The sequence below is a fragment of the Aquarana catesbeiana genome, linkage group LG07 (genome assembly GCF_042186555.1).
Source record: "Aquarana catesbeiana isolate 2022-GZ linkage group LG07, ASM4218655v1, whole genome shotgun sequence".
Classification (NCBI taxonomy): Eukaryota; Metazoa; Chordata; class Amphibia; order Anura; family Ranidae; genus Aquarana; species Aquarana catesbeiana.
In genome coordinates, this window is record NC_133330.1 from 342,200,318 (window position 1) to 342,221,728 (window position 21,411).

The 21,411-nt window shown below is 48.9% G+C and overlaps 1 protein-coding gene across 1 annotated transcript in view; it reads right to left on the reverse strand.

Annotated features, from left to right (window-relative positions):
* LOC141103887 (vitamin D3 hydroxylase-associated protein-like) overlaps positions 1-21,411 on the reverse strand; it is a 63,683-nt gene that overhangs the window by 28,865 nt on the left and 13,407 nt on the right. The window contains 7 exon segments of the mRNA XM_073593947.1: positions 6,676-6,801; positions 8,729-8,853; positions 9,060-9,100; positions 11,912-12,118; positions 13,378-13,511; positions 14,710-14,853; positions 16,775-16,888. Of these exon segments, the coding sequence (XP_073450048.1) occupies positions 6,676-6,801; positions 8,729-8,853; positions 9,060-9,100; positions 11,912-12,118; positions 13,378-13,511; positions 14,710-14,853; positions 16,775-16,888 (891 nt within the window).

The window sequence follows — 21,411 nt, forward strand, 5'->3', positions numbered from 1 at the left end:
CTTATCAATATCTGTGTGCCTGAAGGAAGAGGAGCCAAGTGTTAGTGCAGCCGAGTCCTGTCTCTGTCGATGCCTGACTCCTGTCAGGATCTGTTCCACTCACACAGATCCTCCTCAGTGCCTGGGAGCTGTCTGGGGGAGGGGCGCTGATGTTCTAACCAGCAGGAGCCCGGGAGGAAGGAAATCTTACATGCTGTTGTTGAGATAAGGTTAGTACATTTGTTAGGGAGGGGTTTTATTGTGCTAGGGGAAAGACTGCTGCTTCCCCCCCATGTAATGTGCTGTGCCCACCATGTCATGTCATGTGCATTTCAGTGCCCCCCATGTAATGTGCTGTGCCCACCATGTCATGTCATGTGCATTTCAGTGCCCCCCATGTAATGTGCTGTGCCCACCATGTCATGTCATGTGCATTGCAGTGCCCCCATGTAATGTGCTGTGCCCACCATGTCATGTCATGTGCATTGCAGTGCCCCCATGTAATGTGCTGTGCCCACCATGTCATGTGCATTGCAGTGCCCCCCATGTAATGTGCTGTTCCCACCATGTCATGTGCATTGCAGTGCCCCCATGTAATGTGCTGTGCCCACTATGTCATGTGCATTGCAGTGCCCCTCATGTAATGTGCTGTGCCCACCATGTCATGTCATGTGCATTGCAGTGCCCCCATGTAATGTGCTGTGCCCACCATGTCATGTCATGTGCATTGCAGTGCCCCCCATGTAATGTGCTGTGCCCACCATGTCATGTCATGTGCATTGCAGTGCCCCCATGTAATGTGCTGTGCCCACCATGTCATGTGCATTGCAGTGCCCCCCATGTAATGTGCTGTTCCCACCATGTCATGTGCATTGCAGTGCCCCCATGTAATGTGCTGTGCCCACTATGTCATGTGCATTGCAGTGCCCCTCATGTAATGTGCTGTGCCCACCATGTCATGTCATGTGCATTGCAGTGCCCCCATGTAATGTGCTGTGCCCACCATGTCATGTCATGTGCATTGCAGTGCCCCCCATGTAATGTGCTGTGCCCACCATGTCATGTGCATTGCAGTGCCCCCATGTAATGTGCGGTGCCCACCATGTCATGTCATGTGCATTGCAGTGCCCCCATGTAATGTGCTGTACCCACTGTCATGTGCATTGCAGTGCCCCCATGTAATGTGCTGTGCCCACCATGTCATGTCATGTGCATTGCAGTGCCCCCCATGTAATGTGCTGTGCCCACCATGTCATGTGCATTGCAGTGCCCCCATGTAATGTGCGGTGCCCACCATGTCATGTCATGTGCATTGCAGTGCCCCCATGTAATGTGCTGTGCCCACTGTCATGTGCATTGCAGTGCCCCCATGTAATGTGCTGTGCCCACCATGTCATGTCATGTGCATTGCAGTGCCCCCCATGTAATGTGCTGTGCCCACCATGTCATGTGCATTGCAGTGCCCCCCATGTAATGTACTGTGCCCACTATGTCATGTCATGTGCATTGCAGTGGCCCCATGTAATGTGCTGTGCACACTATGTCATGTGCTGTGCTTTGCAGTGCCCCCCCCATGTAATGTGCTGTGCCAACTATGTCATGTGCTGTGCGTTGCAGTGCCTCCCATGTAATGTGCTGTGCCAACTATGTCATGTGCATTGCAGTGCCCCCATGTAATGTGCTGTGCCAACTATGTCATGTCATGTGCATTGCAGTGCCCCCATGTAATGTGCTGTACCCACTGTCATGTGCATTGCAGTGCCCCCATGTAATGTGCTGTGCCCACCATGTCATGTCATGTGCATTGCAGTGCCCCCCATGTTATGTGCGGTGCCCACCATGTCATGTCATGTGCATTGCAGTGCCCCCATGTAATGTGCTGTACCCACTGTCATGTGCATTGCAGTGCCCCCATGTAATGTGCTGTGCCCACCATGTCATGTCATGTGCATTGCAGTGCCCCCCATGTAATGTGCTGTGCCCACCATGTCATGTGCATTGCAGTGCCCCCATGTAATGTGCGGTGCCCACCATGTCATGTCATGTGCATTGCAGTGCCCCCATGTAATGTGCTGTGCCCACTGTCATGTGCATTGCAGTGCCCCCATGTAATGTGCTGTGCCCACCATGTCATGTCATGTGCATTGCAGTGCCCCCCATGTAATGTGCTGTGCCCACCATGTCATGTGCATTGCAGTGCCCCCCATGTAATGTGCTGTGCCCACCATGTCATGTGCTTTGCAGTGCCCCCCCCATGTAATGTACTGTGCCCACTATGTCATGTCATGTGCATTGCAGTGGCCCCATGTAATGTGCTGTGCACACTATGTCATGTGCTGTGCTTTGCAGTGCCCCCCCCATGTAATGTGCTGTGCCAACTATGTCATGTGCTGTGTGTTGCAGTGCCTCCCATGTAATGTGCTGTGCCAACTATGTCATGTGCATTGCAGTGCCCCCATGTAATGTGCTGTGCCAACTATGTCATGTCATGTGCATTGCAGTGCCCCCATGTATTGTGCTGTTCCCACCATGTCATGTCATGTGCATTGCAGTGCCCCCATGTAATGTGCTGTGCCCACTATGTCATGTCATGTGCATTGCAGTGCCCCCCATGTAATGTGCTGTGCCCACCATGTCATGTGCATTGCAGTGCCCCCATGTAATGTGCTGTTCCCACCATGTCATGTCATGTGCATTGCAGTGCCCCCATGTAATGTGCTGTGCCCACTATGTCATGTCATGTGCATTGCAGTGCCCCCCATGTAATGTGCTGTGCCCACCATGTCATGTGCATTGCAGTGCCCCCATGTAATGTGCTGTGCCCACTGTCATGTGTATTGCAGTGCCCCCATGTAATGTGCTGTGCCCACCATGTCATGTCATGTGCATTGCAGTGCCCCCCATGTAATGTGCTGAGCCCACCATGTCATGTCATGCCATGTGCATTGCAGTGCCCCCCATGTATGTGCTGTGCCTGTGCCCACCATGTCATGTGCATTACAGTGCCCCCCATGTAATGTGCTGTGCCCACTATGTCATGTGCTGTGCATTGCAGTGCCCCCATGTAATGTGCTGTGCCCACTATGTCATGTGCTGTGCATTGCAGTGCCCCCCTTGTAATGTGCTGTGCCAACTATGTCATGTGCTGTGCATTGCAGTGCCCCCCATGTAATGTGCTGTGCCCAGTATGTAATTTGCTGTGCATTGCAGTGCTCACTATGTAATGTGCAGTGCCCACCATGTCATGTGCTGTACATTGCAGTGCCCACCATGTAATGTGCTGTGCCATGCAGTGATCCCACCAAGTAATGTACAGTGCCCACCATGTAATGTGATGTGCCATGCAGTGCCCACCATGTCATGTGTAGTTCCCACCATGTCATGTGCTGTGCCCACCCTGCCGTGTGTTGTGCCCACTGTGCAATGTGCTGGGCTGTTCAGCAGTGCCCACCATGTCATGTGCAGTTCCTAACATGTAATGTGCAGTTGCATTGCCCACCATGAAATGTGCTGTGCCATGCAGTGCCCACCATGTAATGCGCTCTACCCACCATGTAATGTGCTGTGCCATGCAGTGCCAACCGTGTCATGTGCAGTGCCCACCATGTAAATTACTGTGCAGTGCCCAACCTGTCGTGCTGTGTTGTGCCCACCATGTCATATGCTGCGCCATGCAGTGCTTACCATGTAATGTGCTGTACCCAGCATGTAAGGTGCTGTACATTGTCCACCATGGCATGTGCCGTGCAGTACCCACAATGGAATGCACTATGCAGGGCTCACCATGTCATGTGCGGTGTACACCAATTAATGTGCTGTGCTGTGTCATGCAGTGCCCACCATATCATGTGGTGTCATGCAGTGCCCACCTTGCCATGTGCTGTGCAGTGCCCACCATGCCATGTGCAGTACCCACCATATAATATGCTGTGCCCACCATATAATGTGCTGTGCAGTGCCCACTTGTAATGTGCAGTGCCCACCATGTAATGTGCTCAGCTATGCCCGCCATGTCATGTGCTGTGCCCACCATATAAGGTCCTGTGCCCACCGTGTGCATGTGCTGTGTCCACCATGCAATGTGCTGTGTTGTGCAGTACCAACCATGTCATGTGCTGTGCCCACCATATAATGTACTGTGCCTACCTTTTAATGTGCTGTATTGGGCAGTGCCAACAGTGTAATGTGCTGTGCCCGCCATGTAATGTGCTTCGCCCACCATTAAATGTGCTGTATCCATGTATCCACCATGTAATGTGTAGTGCCAACCATGTAATGTACTGTGCTATCCCCCCCCCGTGTAATGTACTATGCTGTGCCCCCCAGAGACTCACCCCCTCACTCTCACCCCCCCCCCTCTCCCTCTTTCACCCCCCTCTCTCTCCATCCCCTCTCCTTCACCCTGTTCTCTCTCTCACCCCCTTCATCCCCCATTCTCTCTCTCTTGCCCCCTTCAACCCCCTCTTTCCTACCACCCTCTCTCTCTTTCACCCTCTCTCTATTCCCCTTTTTCTCACCCCCTTTCTCTCATCCCCATCTCTCTCATTCAATGCCTTTCTCTCTCTTTCCCCCTCCCTCTCATCCCCTCTCTTTCAGCCCCCTATCTCGCTATCACCCCCCCCCCCCCCTCTCTCTCTCTACCACTCTCTCACACCCCTCTCTCTCTTTAATTTAATTCAACAAAAAATTGTTTGCGTTTTCATTTTATTTATTTTCATAAAAAGGCCCACCAAAATCCTTAGCACCAGGCCCATGTTGCTCTTAATCTGGCCCTGCTACTCCCGCACCTCTCACCCCTCCCGCACCTCTCCCCACTCACACCTCTCCTCTCCTGTACATCTCACCCCTCCCACATCTCTCACCCCTCCCGCACCTCTCACCCCTTCCGCACCTCTCACCCCTCCCGCACCTCTCCCCACTCACACCTCTCCTCTCCTGTACATCTCTCCCTTCCCACACCTCTCCCCTCCCACACCTCACCTCTCCTGTACATCTCACCCCTCCCACACCTCTCACCCCTCCCAGACCTCTCCTGCACCTCTCACTCCTCCCACACCTCTCCCCTCCCACACCTCTCCCCACTCACACCTCACCTCTCCTGTACATCTCACCCCTTCCACACCTCTCCCCTCCCACACCTCACCTCTCCTGTACATCTCACCCCTTCCACACCTCTCCCCTCCCACACCTCCCACACCTCTCACCCCTCCCACACCTCTCCTCACTCACACCTCACATTTTTTGTACCTGTCACCTCTCCCACACCTCTCACACCTCACCTCTCCTGTACATCTCACCCCTTCCACACCTCCCCCCTCCCGCACCTCTCCTCTCCTGTACATTTTACCCCCCCCACACCTCTCCCCTCCCACACCTCTCACCCCTCCCGCACCTCTCCCCACTCACACCTCACCTCTCTTGTACATCTCACCCCTTCCACACCTCTCCCCTCCCACACCTCACCTCTCCTGTACATCTCACCCCTTTCACACCTCTCCTCTCCTGTACATATCACCCCCCCCGCACCTCTCACCCCTCCCGCACCTCTCACCCCTCCCGCACCTCTCCCCACTCACACCTCACCTCTCATGTACATATCACCCCTCCTGCACCTCTCACCCCTCCTGCACCTCACCTCTCCTGTACATCTCACCCCTTCCACACCTCTCCCCTCCCACACCTCACCTCTCCTGTACATCTCACCCCTTCCACACCTCTCCCCTCCCACACCTCACCTCTCCTGTACATCTCACCCCTTTCACACCTCTCCTCTCCTGTACATATCACCCCCCCCGCACCTCTCACCCCTCCCGCCTCACCTCTCATGTACATATCACCCCCCCGCACCTCTCACCCCTCCCGCACCTCTCACCCCTCCCGCACCTCTCACCCCTCCTGCACCTCTCACCCCTCCTGCACCTCACCTCTCCTGTACATCTCACCCCTTCCACACCTCTCCCCTCCCACACCTCACCTCTCCTGTACATCTCACCCCTTTCACACCTCTCCTCTCCTGTACATATCACCCCCCCGCACCTCTCACCCCTCCCGCACCTCTCCCCACTCACACCTCTCACCCCTCCCGCACCTCTCACCCTTCCTCTCCTGTACATCTCACCCCTCCCACACCTCTCCCCACTCACACCTCACCTCTCATGTACATCTCACCCCCCCACACCTCTCACCCCTCCCGCACCTCTCACCCCTCCTGCACCTCTCCCCACTCACACCTCACCTCTCCTGTACATCTCACCCCTTCTGCACCTCTCACCCCTCCCACACCTCTCCTCTCCCACACCTATCCCCGCTCACACCTCACCTCTCATGTACATTTCACCCCTTCCACACCTCTCCCCTCCCGCACCTCTCCCCACTCACACCTCACCTCTCCTGTACATCTCACCCCTTCCACACCTCTCCCCTCCCACACCTCACCTCTCCTGTACATCTCACCCCTCCCACACCTCACCTCTCCTGTACATCTCACCCCTTCCACACCTCTCACCCCTCCCGCACCTCACCTCTCCTGTAATCCTCCCCCCTCTTACCCCTCATGTTATGTCTGTATTATTTTGGATATCATATGTTCTAACATCTCCAGCATGGGAAAGCCTCCACCTTCTTTTGCTTAGTTTTCTGCTTTAAATAAAATCAGAGTGAGGGATAAAACTTGTAGGAGACGTTATGGGGACGCACCTTGTGTCCAGCCTCCTCCAGGAGGGTTTTCGTTTCCTGGATTGCTCGCCTGGCGCTCGGATGGGGGAGGAAATATCCATCGGTGTCATAGAATCCAATGGTCAGACGCTTTGTGGATTTATAGATCTGTAAGAAGAAAACTGCATCATGAAAATGATAAATACCAAACAAACGTTCCAGAAACATCTCTATCATTTCTTACTGACTCTGAGAGGTGACACAAGAGAGGAGATATTGTCCCTGGATGGGACCAAAATACCCACAACATGGTGGGAAAGTATAGGGAGATATTATACCTGCTTCAAAGAACAAGGGAAGGGCCGATCAGAGGAGACACAGAGATGAGAGGGGCCTCAAAGGAGGCATATCAGAGATCAGAGATGAGAAGGGCCTCAAAGGAGGCATATCAGAGATCAGATATGAGAGGGGCCTCAGAGGAGACATATCAGAGATCAGATATGAGAGGGGCCTCAGAGGAGACATATCAGAGATCAGAGATGAGAGGGGCCTCAGAGGAGACATATCAGAGATCAGAGATGAGAGGGGCCTCAGAGGAGACATATCAGGGGGTGAGGGGCCTCAGAGGAGACATATCAGGGGGTGAGGGGCCTCAGAGGAGACATATCAGGGGGTGAGGGGCCTCAGAGGAGACATATCAGGGGGTGAGGGGCCTCAGAGGAGACATATCAGGGGGTGAGGGGCCTCAGAGGAGACACATCAGAGATGAGAGGAGCCTCAAAGGAGACATATCAGGGGGAGAGGGCCTCAGAGGAGACATATCAGAGATGAGAGGGGCCTCAGAGGAGACATATCAGAGATGAGAGGGGCCTCAGAGGAGACATATCAGAGGGGAGAGGGCCCCAGAGGAAACATATCAGAGATGAGAGGGGCCTCAGAGGAGACATATCAGGGGGAGAGGGGCCTCAGAGGAGACATATCAGAGATGAGAGGGGCCTCAGAGGAGACATATCAGAGGGGAGAGGGCCCCAGAGGAAACATATCAGAGATGAGAGGGGCCTCAGAGGAGACATATCAGGGGGAGAGGGGCCTCAGAGGAGACATATCAGAGATGAGAGGGGCCTCAGAGGAGACATATAAGAGATGAGAGGGGCCTCAGAGGAGACATATAAGAGATGAGAGGGGCCTCAGAGGAGACATATCAGAGGGTAGAGGGGCATCAAAGGAGACATATCCAAGGGTAGAGGGGCCCCAGAGGAGTCACATTAGAGATGAGAGGGGCCTCAGGGGAGACACGTCAGAGATGAGAGGGGCCTCAAAGCAAACATATCAGAGGGGAGGGGGGTCTTAAAGGAAACATATCAGAGGGGAGAGGGGCCTCAGAGGAGACCGATCAGACAGGAGACACATCAGAAGGGGAGGGGCCCTCTAGGAGACTTTTTGGACAGGAGAAACATCAGAGGAGAGATGAGCCCCAGTGGAGACCTTTAAAAGGAGACATATCAGACAGCAGACAAATCAAAAGAGAGAGGGGCCCCAGAGGAGGCATATCACACAGGAGACATATCACACAGGAGACACATCAGAGGGGAGAGGGGCCTCAGAGGAGACACATCAGAAAAGAGAGGGGCCTCAGAGGAGATACTTCAGCGATGAGAGGGGCCTCAGAGGAGACACATCAGAGGGGAGAGGGGTCCCAGAGGAGACGCATCAGAAGGGAGAGGGGTCTCAGAGCAGACCTATCGGACAGGAGACATATCAGAAGGGGGAGGGGCCCTAGGAGGAGACATATCAGACAGCAGAGGGGCCCCAGAGGAGACATATCACACAGGAGACACATCAGAGGGGAGAGGGGCCCCAGAGGAGACATATCAGTGGAGAGAGAGGGCCCCAGAAGAGACATATCAGACAGGAGAGACAACCAAGGAGAGAGGTGCCCTAGAGGAGACATATCAGACAGGAGAGACAACAGTGGAGAGAAGGGCCCCAGAGGAGACATATCAGAGGAGATGGAGCACAGCCTAGCCATCTTGGATCCAGAGAGAACCTGAGACCTCACAGCAAAGGTTCCAGATCAGATGATCACAGTTCGTACCTCGTCTCTGAATGGTAGCGGGGGGATGGTGGAGTCCAGCTGGAAAAATTCATCGCAGAGCACGGCTTTCATAAACAGGGCCAGGCTGTCCACATCTCGTGCCATGGGACCTGGCATATTGACAGCTGGGGACACCAAACATACAATGTGAGATCTTATCAGAGACAACATACAGCTCCATGTACAGAATGTCATGTCTGATCTACATGCTGATGGAGGACAGAGGACAGCACACACAGCAGATGATATCCACAGTACAGTGTAGGATGTTTTAATATCGGTTCAGCAGTTTTATCGAAATGTTCTTGATAAAATTATACAAATGGCTGACCTGATTTCATCCCGCTGACTGGAGACAGCAATCCTTTCTCACTAGAAAACACAGAAATGACATTAGAGGACAAACAGAGACACAAACTGTCCTGTAATGGAAAGTGCCCCATCCATAATACGGGCCCCGAGCATTGTGAGGACCCCTCTACACCATCTAGTAAATTCTCTGATGTCTGGAAAGGTTCTCATGAATGCAGGTCATAGGATATCTAGTAGTAGTTGGTCAAATGGATCCAGGTCATGAGATATCTAGTAGTAGTTGGTCGTATGGATCCAGGTCATGAGATATCTAGTAGTAGTTGGTCGTATGGATCCAGGTCATGAGATATCTAGTAGTAGTTGGTCTCATGGATCCAGGTCATGGTATATCTAGTAGTAGTTGGTCTCATGGATCCAGGTCATGGTATATCTAGTAGCAGTTGGTCGTATGGATCCAGGTCATGAGATATCTAGTAGTAGTTGGTCTCATGGATCCAGGTCATGGTATATCTAGTAGTAGTTGGTCTCATGGATCCAGGTCATGGTATATCTAGTAGTAGTTGGTCTCATGGATCCAGGTCATGGTATATCTAGTAGTAGTTGGTCTCATGGATCCAGGTCATGGTATATCTAGTAGCAGTTGGTCGTATGGATCCAGGTCATGAGATATCTAGTAGTAGTTGGTCTCATGGATCCAGGTCATGGTATATCTAATAGTAGTTGGTGGTATGGATCCAGGTCATGAGATATCTAGTAGTAGTTGGTCATATGGATCCAAGTCATAGGATATCTAGGAGCAGTTGTGGCTGGTGCTCAAAATTTTTGGGGGGCACAAATTTAAAAAGTAAACTGTTAGTAATGCAGGACTGTAAGCCATTTATAAGGTGATTATGTGATTATTACTGCTAGATAAAACTATGCCCATCAATTGCAGCCTCACTGTGCCTATCACAGTAGGCCAATCACATCCACATTTCAAGTAAAATAAAATAAAACCACTTAACATAAGGTGTCCCAATCAGAATCCCCCTTTACAGCAGGTACCTCCCTTTACAACAGGTGTCCCCATCAGCATCCCCTATACATCAGCTGTCACCATCAGAGTCCCCCTATACATCAGATGTCACCATCAGAGTCCCCCTATACATCAGATGTCCCCATCAGAGTCCCCCTTTACATCAGATGTCACCATTAGAATCCTCCTTTACATTAAATGTCCCCATCAGAGTCCCCCTTTACATTAGATGTCCCCATCAGAGTTCCTCTTTACATTAAATGTCCCCATCAGAGTCCTCCTTTACATTAGATGTCCCCATCAGAGTTCCTCTTTACATTAGATGTCCCCATCAGAGTCCTCCTTTACATTAGATGTCCCCATCAGAGTCCTCCTTTACATTAGATGTCCCCATCAGAGTCCCCCTTTACATCAGATGTCACCATCAGAGTCCTTCTTTACATCAGATGTGACCATCAGAGTCCCCCTTTACATCAGATGTCCCCATCAGAGTCCCCCTTTACATTAGATGTCCCCATCAGAGTCACCCTTTACATCAGATGTCCCCATTAGAGTCCTCCTTAACAACCAGATGTCCCCATCAGAGTCCTCCTTTACATTAGATGTCACCATCAGAGTCCCCCTTTACATCAGATGTCCCCATTAGAGTCCCCCTTTATATTAGATGTCCCCATCAGAGTCCTTCTTTACATCAGTTGTCCCCATCAGAGTCCTCCTTTACATTAAATGTCCCCATCAGAGTCCCCCTTTACATTAGATGTCCCCATCAGAGTTCCTCTTTACATTAGATGCACCCATCAGAGTCCCCCTTTACATCAGATGTCACCATCAGAGACCCCCTTTACATTAGATGCCCCCCCCCACCCCCCTTCGGACTGACAGCTCTCACAGCAAGTCGCCTTCCATCCACCTTTGGACCGGCCGGAATGAGTCACGGGACCCGCCAATCACACACCACAGCAGGGAACCATGCTATAGACTTATAGAGGAAGTGTTCAGGGCGCAGAGCTTAGCGCCCCGAGGACTTTCTTAAGGAAGCCAATAGAGCTTCTTGTGTGCAATCACGTGATTGCAAACACGTCATGCTTCCCATAGCAGCTGTGTGTCCGGCACCCTGCACACACTTAAAGGGACACTATTTATTTTTTTATTTTTTCAGTGATTGCAGCACGTCATGCTTCTCATACACCTGTGTGTCCGGCATCCTACACACACTTAAAGGGCCATTATTTTTTTTTAATTATTTTTTTTATTTTTATGATAAGTAGCTTGGGGGGGGGGAGGGGGGCGGTGCCCCAGCGCCCCCAATGGGCAGGCCGCCACTGTCTAGAAGTAGTTGGTCTCATGGATTCAGGTCATGGTATATCTAGTAGAAGTTCGTCTTATGGATCCAGGTCATGGATGATCTAGTAGTAGTTGGTCTCATGGATCTAGGTCATGGTATATCTAGTAGTAGTTGGTCTCATGGATCCAGGTCATGGTATATCTAGTAGTAGTTGGTCTCATGGATCCTGGTCATGGCATATCTAGTAGTAGTTGGTCTCATGGATCCTGGTCATGGTATTTTTAGTAGTATTTGGTCTCATGGATCCTGGTCATGGTATTTTTAGTAGTATTTGGTCTCATGGATCCTGGTCATGGTATTTTTAGTAGTAGTTGGTCTCAGGGATCCAGATCATAGGATATCCAGTATTGCAGTGCAGGTCCCCAGTTCACTACGGTAAGTCCAGGGCATATAAGGTGACAAGAGACCTCCCGAGGTAACACCTTATACTGGACATCTGAGAGCTCTAATTGGCTGAGGTCAGTAAATGATTCCCAGTATTCAGTATTTATAGGGATATAGAAGCACTGACCTCAGCCGGTCTCCAGAGGGTTTGAGGCCACAGATTCCACAGAAACTACAAGGCATTCTGATACTTCCCAAAACGTCAGTGCCCACTCCGAGGATGGCTCCGCCCCCTGCGATCAGAGCACCTTCACCTCCGCTAGAGCCCCCACATGTCTTCTTGTGATTGTGCGGGTTCAGAGTCTGTCCGTAGATGGAGTTACTGCAATCAAAGCTGAAAGAACAAAAAATAATCACCATTATTTGGGAATGTATTCACTACCAAAAGTTTATATACAGAAATATTCTACAGAAATCCCAGTCCTTGAAGACGAGCTTCAGAAAAAAAAAAAATTATTCAACATTCACCTTCACAGCCACAACTGAATCCCAGCATTCACTACACAGTCAGGACTGAATCCCAACATTCACTACACAGTCAGGACTGAATCCCAGCATTCACTACACTGTCAGGACTGAATCCCAGCATTCACTACACTGTCAGGACTGAATCCTAGCATTCAATACACAGTCAGGACTGAATCCCAGCATTCACTACACAGCCAGGACTGAATCCCAGCATTCACTACACAGCCAGGACTGAATCCCAGCATTCACTACACAGTCAGGACTGAATCCCAGCATTCAATACACAGTCAGGACTGAATCCCAGCATTCACTACACAGTCAGGACTGAATCCCAGCATTCACTACACAGTCAGGACTGAATCCCAGCATTCACCACACAGTCAGGACTGAATCCCAGCATTCACTACACTGTCAGGACTGAATCCCAGCATTCAATACACAGTCAGGACTGAATCCCAGCATTCACTACACAGTCAGGACTGAATCCCAGCATTCACTACACAGTCAGGACTAAATCCCAGCATTCACTACACAGTCAGGACTGAATCCCAGCATTCACTACACAGTCAGGACTGAATCCCAGCATTTACTACACAGTCAGGACTGAATCCCAGCATTTACTACACAGTCATGACTGAATCCCAACATTCACTACACAGTCAGGACTGAATCCCAGCATTCACTACACAGTCAGGACTGAATCCCAACATTCACTACACAGTCAGGACTGAATCCCAGCATTCACTACACAGTCAGGACTGAATCCCAGCATTCACTACACAGTCAGGACTGAATCCCAGCATTCACTACACAGTCAGGGCTGAATCCCAGCATTCACGACACAGTCAGGACTGAATCCCAGCATTCACTACACAGTCAGGACTGAATCCCAGCATTCACTACACAGTCAGGACTGAATTCCAACATTCACTACACAGCCAGGACTGAATCCCAACATTCACCACACAGTCAGGACTGAATCCCAGCATTCACTACATTGTCAGGACAGAATCTCAGAATTAAGAATATTGCTTTGTTCAGGGACACTAGTGACCGGAATGATGTAATTTACAGACTCCACATTTTCTGGGTAAACATTTGGGGACATTCTGGTGCAGTGATTACTTGATCAGGGATTGGGGAACGTTGGTTTTCACGAATGGGATGGCTCCCTGTTTTTTCAGCACATGGACCAGCGCACTGTCCTCGGCATCCAGCGTTCCCAGGAAATGGACCAGACCGCAGTGCTTGTTATGTCCCTGAAAAAAAGATAAATCCCGGAGTCATTCCTCCACAAAAAACATCACTCCAGACTTCCACCTGTTTGACTGAATGAGCCCACCAAAGTGATCACATGGTGAAGGACCAGCGTTACTGTGTCCCATAGGAAATAGAGGATATGCTGGTATGGGGATAGGAACAGGTGAGGAATGTGCAATTTATTAGTGGTATGGAAATTGGATGAAGGTATAAGAGAGGAGCATACAATATGGTGGTATGGGAATTGTAAGGAGGTTCAGGACAGGAATGTACACTCTGTTGGTGGTATGGGATTGGGTTCAGACACAGGAAAGGGAACATACAATCTGTTGGTGGTATGGGAGCTGGATTTAGGTACAGAAGAAGAGCATACAATATGGTGGTATTGGATTGGATGGAGGTACAGGAGAGCAGCATACAATATGGTGGTATTGGATTGGATGGAGGTACAGGAGAGCAGCATACAATATGGTGGTATTGGATTGGTTGGAGATACAGGAAAGGCAACATACAATCTGTTGGTTGTATGGGAGCTGAATTTAGGTACAGAAGAGGAGCATACAATATGATGGTCTTTGGGAATCAGATTGAGGTACAGGCGAGGAGCATACCATATGATGGTATGGGATTGGTTGGAGGTACAAGAGAGGAGCATACAATATGGTGGTATGGGATTGGATGGAGGTACAGGAGAGGATCATACAATATGGTGGTATGGGATTGGATGGAGGTACAGGAGAGGATCATACAATATGGTGGTATGGGATTGGAGGGAGGTACAGGAGAGGAGCATATGATATGGTGGTATGGGATTGGATGGAGGTACAGGAAAGGAGCATACAATATGGTGGTATGGGATTGGACGGAGGTACAAGAGAGGAGCATACAATATAGTGGTATGGGATTGGATGATAGTACAGGAGAGGAGCATACAATATGGTGGTATGGGATTGGATGGAGGTACAGGAGAGGAGCATACAACATGGTGGTATGGGATTGGATTGAGGTACAGGAGAGGAGCATACAACATGGTGGTATGGGATTGAAGGGAGGTACAGGAGAGGAGCATACAATATGGTGGTATGGGATTGGAGGGAGGTACAGGAGAGGAGCATACAGTCTTTTTGCGGTTTGGGAATTGGATGGAGGGACAGGTGAATCAAGTGATTTATATGGGGCCACCCAAGAACACCACACCTTGTATCCAACGTTGTCCTTCAGTGAGATTGGTACTCCATAGAGAAGACCTTTCTCTGGCTGCTTCTTTAGCTCCTGCAGCTGCGTCTCACACTCTGCCAGGAACTCTGTCACACAGTTCACTTCTCGTGTCACTTCCAAAGCCTGAATCATAAATAAGACACAATGGGATTTACTAACATGGAGGAAACGTCACTGTTGTCATCACAAGTTATTGGTGTCACATGAGCCTGAACATCTCAGAATTGAGTTCTAAAAGAACAGAAGTTCTCCAATCTCTTGATCTGTGAATGGGGGTGTCTATCTATACAAAGGCGATGTAACACATTGTAGAATATGATAACAATGAAGAGGAATGTCCTCCTGTATGCTACGTGAGGCCAGTCCATAGATGATCTCCAATGTGAACAGCAGGAGCCAGATATTGGCTGATGGCCGAGGAAAGTAGAAAGATAGTGCTAGACCCGCAGGGTGATCTCACTGGTATTGCTATCTTATGATATTGATGTTGGTGTAAATGATCTGTCCCTTGGACAGGCGACTTCGACACCCCAGAGGATCTCCATCATCTCCTTGGCTTGTAGTGTAATGTAAAAAAATTGAAGTGCCACACCCTTGCTAAGAGGTCCAGATACAACTTTATTCGGATAAAAGTCAGGGAGGACAATCCACAAGGTATCCAATGCATTTTGCGGGGCCAAGAGCGCCCCCTCCTCATCAGGGCTAAAAAGAACATGAGAACGTCTCCATATCAACCCAACGCCAATATATGATTGGATTAATGTGAAGATGTTCTTTCTAGCCTTGATTGGGGGGGGGGGGGGTTTGGGGGCACTCTTGGACTTTTGAAACACGTTGGCTCCTTTTTTGTATTTTCAGAGTAAGGTTGTATCCTATTAGATTGTAAGCAGGGCCCTCTTACTCCTCTTGTATTGTGTTATAACTGTATTGTCTCCCTTTTATATTGTAAAGCGCTGCGTAATCTGTTGCCACTATATAAATCCTGTATAATAATAATATCTAAGCCTCTTGGTAATGGTATGGCCTTTCAATTTCTATATTGGGTGATGGTTGAATGTGCTGACCACCAACGAAGAGAAATTTCCTTTGGACCACTACATGAGCCCAGTCAATACATGGCTCCCAATGTGACCAGCGGGAGCCAGACATTGGCTGATGGCTGGATGTGCTGACCACCAATGAAGAGGAATTTCCTCCTGACCACTACATGAGCCGAGTCCATACATGACTCCCAATGTGACCAGCGGGAGCCAGACATTGGCTAATGGTTGAATGTGCTGACCACCAATGAAGAGGAATTTCCTCCTGACCACTACATGAGCCCAGTCCATACATGACTCCCAATGTGACCAGCGGGAGCCTGACATTGGCTGATGGCTGGATGTGCTGACCACCAACGAAGAGAAATTTCCTTTGGACCACTACATGAGCCCAGTCAATACATGGCTCCCAATGTGACCAGCGGGAGCCAGACATTGGCTGATGGCTGGATGTGCTGACCACCAATGAAGAGGAATTTCCTCCTGACCACTACATGAGCCGAGTCCATACATGACTCCCAATGTGACCAGCGGGAGCCAGACATTGGCTGATGGCTGGACGTGCTGACCGCCAATGAAGAGGAATTTCCTCCTGACCACTACATGAGCCCAGTCCATACATGACTCCCAATGTGACCAGCGGGAGCCAGACATTGGCTGATGGTTGGATGTGCTGACCACCAAGGATCTTTGGGTTCATATGGTTGGCTGGAGTGTGAAGGTCTATGGAGGAGTGGGCAGCTAAGGAATAATACCCCCAATAGGGCTGATTTCCACCATCTCTATAAAGGTTCTCCCAGAGGCAGCCCGGAGCCATCCACAGAAATGAAGATGATCAGAACGGACTATGAGTATTTCATTGCTAGGAGTATCCTAACACTGACAGACCAATCAGCATTCTGCACTGAACAGTCCGGAATGAATAAGATAATCAATGCTAAGACCTGATAGATTGTTCTGAATTACATCACTTTGGGAGTAAATGACCCCCCAAACATTGTCACCTTCTCTATGTAGACATGCAGCACGGCCTCTGGAGACAGCGAACCACTCTTCAACTGACTGGCCAGCTCACCCAGGGACAGTGAGAGGATCCGACCCGCATCCACATCACCGTGCTGAAACAAGACAACAGGAAGTGACATCACAAAGATGGAGGAGCATTGTATATCCAGCGCAAGGCAGATGTTGTCACTACTGTACAGGAAGTGATGTCACACATGCAGAGGGAGGAGCTATGTATGTTCTGAGCAAGGCAGATGTTGTCACCACTGTACAGGAAGTGACGTCACACATACAGAGGGAGGAGCATTGATTATACAGAGCAAACCATATTGTAACACTCACCTTTCTTGCATCCCCTCTTTGGTGCACAGCTGCTGGGAGTTCTAGGTTACCCCAGACTGACAGTGCTGTGGCAAACCAGAAAACATCTCCCCTGATTGGTGCAGATGGTAAAGAAGGAGCGACTCTTTAAATGTAGCTCTTCCAGGGTGTATCCCGCCTGAGCTGAACTGTTATTTCTGCCTGTTGCTGGGGAGCACCCCGGGCAATCCAATAACCCATGATATGAATATTTATGCATCTCAATGGGCCAACCACTAGGACGGGTATTGCCTTGCTGGGAGAGGGTATTCCTATCTGGGGGGAGCTCTCCTTCCTCCCAGACTCCGATTACTCCTCACCTCCCAGAGAGAAGCAGAACTGGAATTGGGAAAGACTTGGAGCGTCCTTCAGTCATTGTGATGGGAGGAATGTTGGCAAATGGTTGATGTCTCCAAACTGCGCTAACACTGGGAGGGGCTTAAAGGGATATGGTTAAATAAAACGTGAACCTACTTGTAACGCACAGAGCACTAAGTGTGGGGGTCAGGAGTAAAGTCTCTGTACCAGAGGAGCTTACACTCTAATTTCTTTTCTGTTATTTGATGATGTAAGCTTGTTTGTTTTTGTTTATATATATTATTATTATTATTTTTATTTATATATGTAAATATGTTTTTTTTTTTTTTTAATAACAAGCTGTATGTTTACAGGATTTTAAATAAACAAAAATGTACACTCAAATGTCCCCTCCCCCCCACAGAAGGGTTGCCAACCTCCAGCAGCATTTTTTTACTGACAAGACATGGAAAATTTACTGGCGGAGTAAATTTTTTACTGGCAACCTGAGAAATTACAGAACTCCTTTTGAAAACGAACACAGTAAATATTTGAACAGTATAAACATGATATGGAAACAAAACACTGACAATACCTATAAAAAAAAGTCATTTGCTTGATTTACACTTAAAAAGTCAACACAGCATGAAATTACCAGCCCCTGATATTTACTGGCAGTTGTAAAAAAATTCACAGATTTTTACAAACTGTCAGTAAATTTACTGGCGGTTGCCAACCCTGCCCCACAGTCACACACTATTATTATTATACAATCTAGGTCCCCAGATTGCGGGGCCCCCGGACCCCTCTCACCTGCTCCATATACTGCAGCACTGCCTTCTCCATGAGCTGCAGGGAACGTTCTCTCTCCATCACGGCTCTCCCAATCTTCTGATCACACCGCCTTCGAACCGTCCATCGTATGAGCAGAAAACCGACTACCACAGCGCACAGGACGGCCGCCAGCAGGTGAGTGACTGCCATCCCGGACAGGAGGAACCGCAGAGAGTTCAGCATCTCCCCGAACACTGCGCCACCGTCCTCAGACAAAGAGAGAATGGGCACTACCCTCTGCCTGGCACAGACAATGGGGGCCAGAAATAGTCTCTGCCAGCCCCGCCCCCCTCTTATTATAATTCATCTATAATCCCCGTATCACATGAGTCATATCTCCCACAATGAGGGCAGAAAATAGAAACAACACCCCACCCGGGATTTACCCCCCCCCCCCTTTCAATCCTCACCACTAAACTCATATGAGGAGCCTAAAACTGTCACTTTATTATTAATAGAGACACTCATAGGAACACCCATAGAGACACTCCCATAGAGACAGACATAGAGAAACTCTGAGACATCCATAGAGACACCAATAGAGACATCCATAGAGACACCCGTAGAGAAACTCAGAGAAATCCATAGATACCCCAATAGAGACACCAATAGAGACATCCATAGAAACACCCATAGACATCCATAGACACACCCATAGAGACATCCACAGAGATACCCAAAGAAACACTCAGACATCCATAGAGACACCCATAGAGACACCCATAAAGACATCTATAGACACACTTATAGAGCAATCCATAGAGATACCCATAGAAACTCATAAATAAATCTATAGAGACACCCATAGAATCACTTATAGAGACATCCACAGAGATACCCATAGAAACACTCATAAAGACATCCATAGAGACACCCATAGAGACACCCATAGAGACACTCATAAAGACATCTATAGACACACTTATAGAGCAATCCATATAGATACCCATAGAAACTCATAAATAAATCTATAGAGACACCCATAGAATCACTTATAGAGACATCCACAGAGATACCCATAGAAACACTCATAGAAACACTCAGGGACATCCATAGACACACCCATAGAGACATCCACAGAGATACCCAAAGAAACACTCAGACATCCATAGAAACACTCATAGAGACATTCATAGAGCCACTCAGAGACACGATTGTTCTGTAGAATAAACATCTGTAAAGTCTTTTCTGTCTCAGAGAACAAATTGGGGAGTCATTGTGTCAGATGTGTGATGATGATCAGATCTGGTGGAAGAGGAATTGTATTCCATTCTCAGGAAGATCCCATCACCCACCGAGTTCACTTACCGACCTTCGGTCCCAGTACGGTGAACTGTGGTCAAACGACAAACTCCGACCTTCGGTCCCAGTACGGTGAACTGTGGTCAAACGACAAACTCCGACCTTCGGTCCCAGTACGGTGAACTGTGGTCAAACGACAAACTCCGACCTTCAGTCCCAGTACGGTGAACTGTGGTCAAACGACAAACTCCGACCTTCAGTCCCAGTACGATGAACCATGGTCAAACGACAAACTCCGACCTTCAGTCCTAGCACGGTGAACTGTGGTCAAACGACAAACTCCGACCTTCAGTCCCAGTACGGTGAACCATGGTCAAACGACAAACTCCGACCTTCAGTCCCAGTACGATGAACCGTGGTCAAACGACAAACTCCGACCTTCAGTCCCCGTACGGTGAACTGTGGTCAAACGACAAACTCCGACCTTCAGTCCCAGTACGGTGAACTGTGGTCAAACGACAAACTCCGACCTTCAGTCCCAGTACGGTGAACCGTGGTCAAACGACAAACTCCAACCTTCAGTCCCAGTACGATGAACAGTGGTCAAACGACAAACTCCGACCTTCAGTCCCAGTACGGTGAATTGTGGTCAGATGACAACTGTGACGAAACGCGGTATCAGGCCCCCTGCCCTCCTTACCAACCCGTGACAAAGGACTGCCCAATCTCACATAGTGCTGTCCCTTACGTAACAATGCCACTTTCAGCTGTACCCTGCGCAAAGATTTTCCAGCTCACGGGACCACAATCTAGGTGCCAGCGGCCTGAGAGAGATTGTCACTGGGTTAAGTTAATTAAGCAATTAACCCTCTAACTGCCGCCACCAACTTTTACCAAAAAGATTTGGAACTTCCACAAGATTAGCAATAACAATTATATAACATAAATGTCTGTACAGGCACTGTCACCACACACAGGTATGTTCAGAGATTTATCACATACAGTAGCACTCTTCAAGAGACAGGGATCCTTTTTAGTTTTGCATTTTAAAGCCTTAGAGACAATTTTAACTATTTTCAAAATATGATTTAATTATGAAAAGGTCAAAGTGGTGAAAATGAAATATTTACAGAAAAAGGGTGTTACGAAAAAATGAAGAGACAATAAAACAAGAGAGATTTAAAAGGAGTTGAAAATGGAGAATACTTGCAATGTCCTGGTTTCAGTGAATCAACAAAAATGGTAGAGTGGCTCTCACAAGTCCTGTTAGATGTTCCTTGGTTTGATGTTAACTAAAGCTAATCACACTGTCCTGGCACCCCCCTTTTCTCTGGTATCAAAGAGGTGTTGACAGAGGCCATCTGAACAATGAAGCATCTGAGAAGTGGTTTCTGGGATGTCACTATGTTTATGACTATGTCCCAAATACAGATTTCTATAGGTAATCATATCTTTACCTACCGGGTACAGCCTGCTAACATGCAGATTAATGTTCAGCCTGAATTTAGCTTTGAAATGAATATACAGTTGACAGGTTTCCGATGCCCTGTTCACCTAGGAGAGGAATTGGGTGGGTTCCATTTCCAGTACTCTTAGGTTAACTGTGTTTAGGCTCAAAACACTATAAATTAACTGAGGGAGATAAATATGTCCATATTCTGGCCGTGCTATTATTATTTCATGAGTTATGTAACATGCTGAAGTTTCAGAGAGATTACTGCTAACCTGTCTGCGGGGATGAGTATTGTCCATCCCCTTCAACTGAGCTATTTACGACCGGTATCTGTTCATTTATCTGTTAGTTCTCTGGATTAGCTCAAGTTTGCAAAGGGGGACAGTTCTATTATGCCACGTACACACGATCAGACATTCCGATAACAAAATCCATGTTTTTTTTCCAATG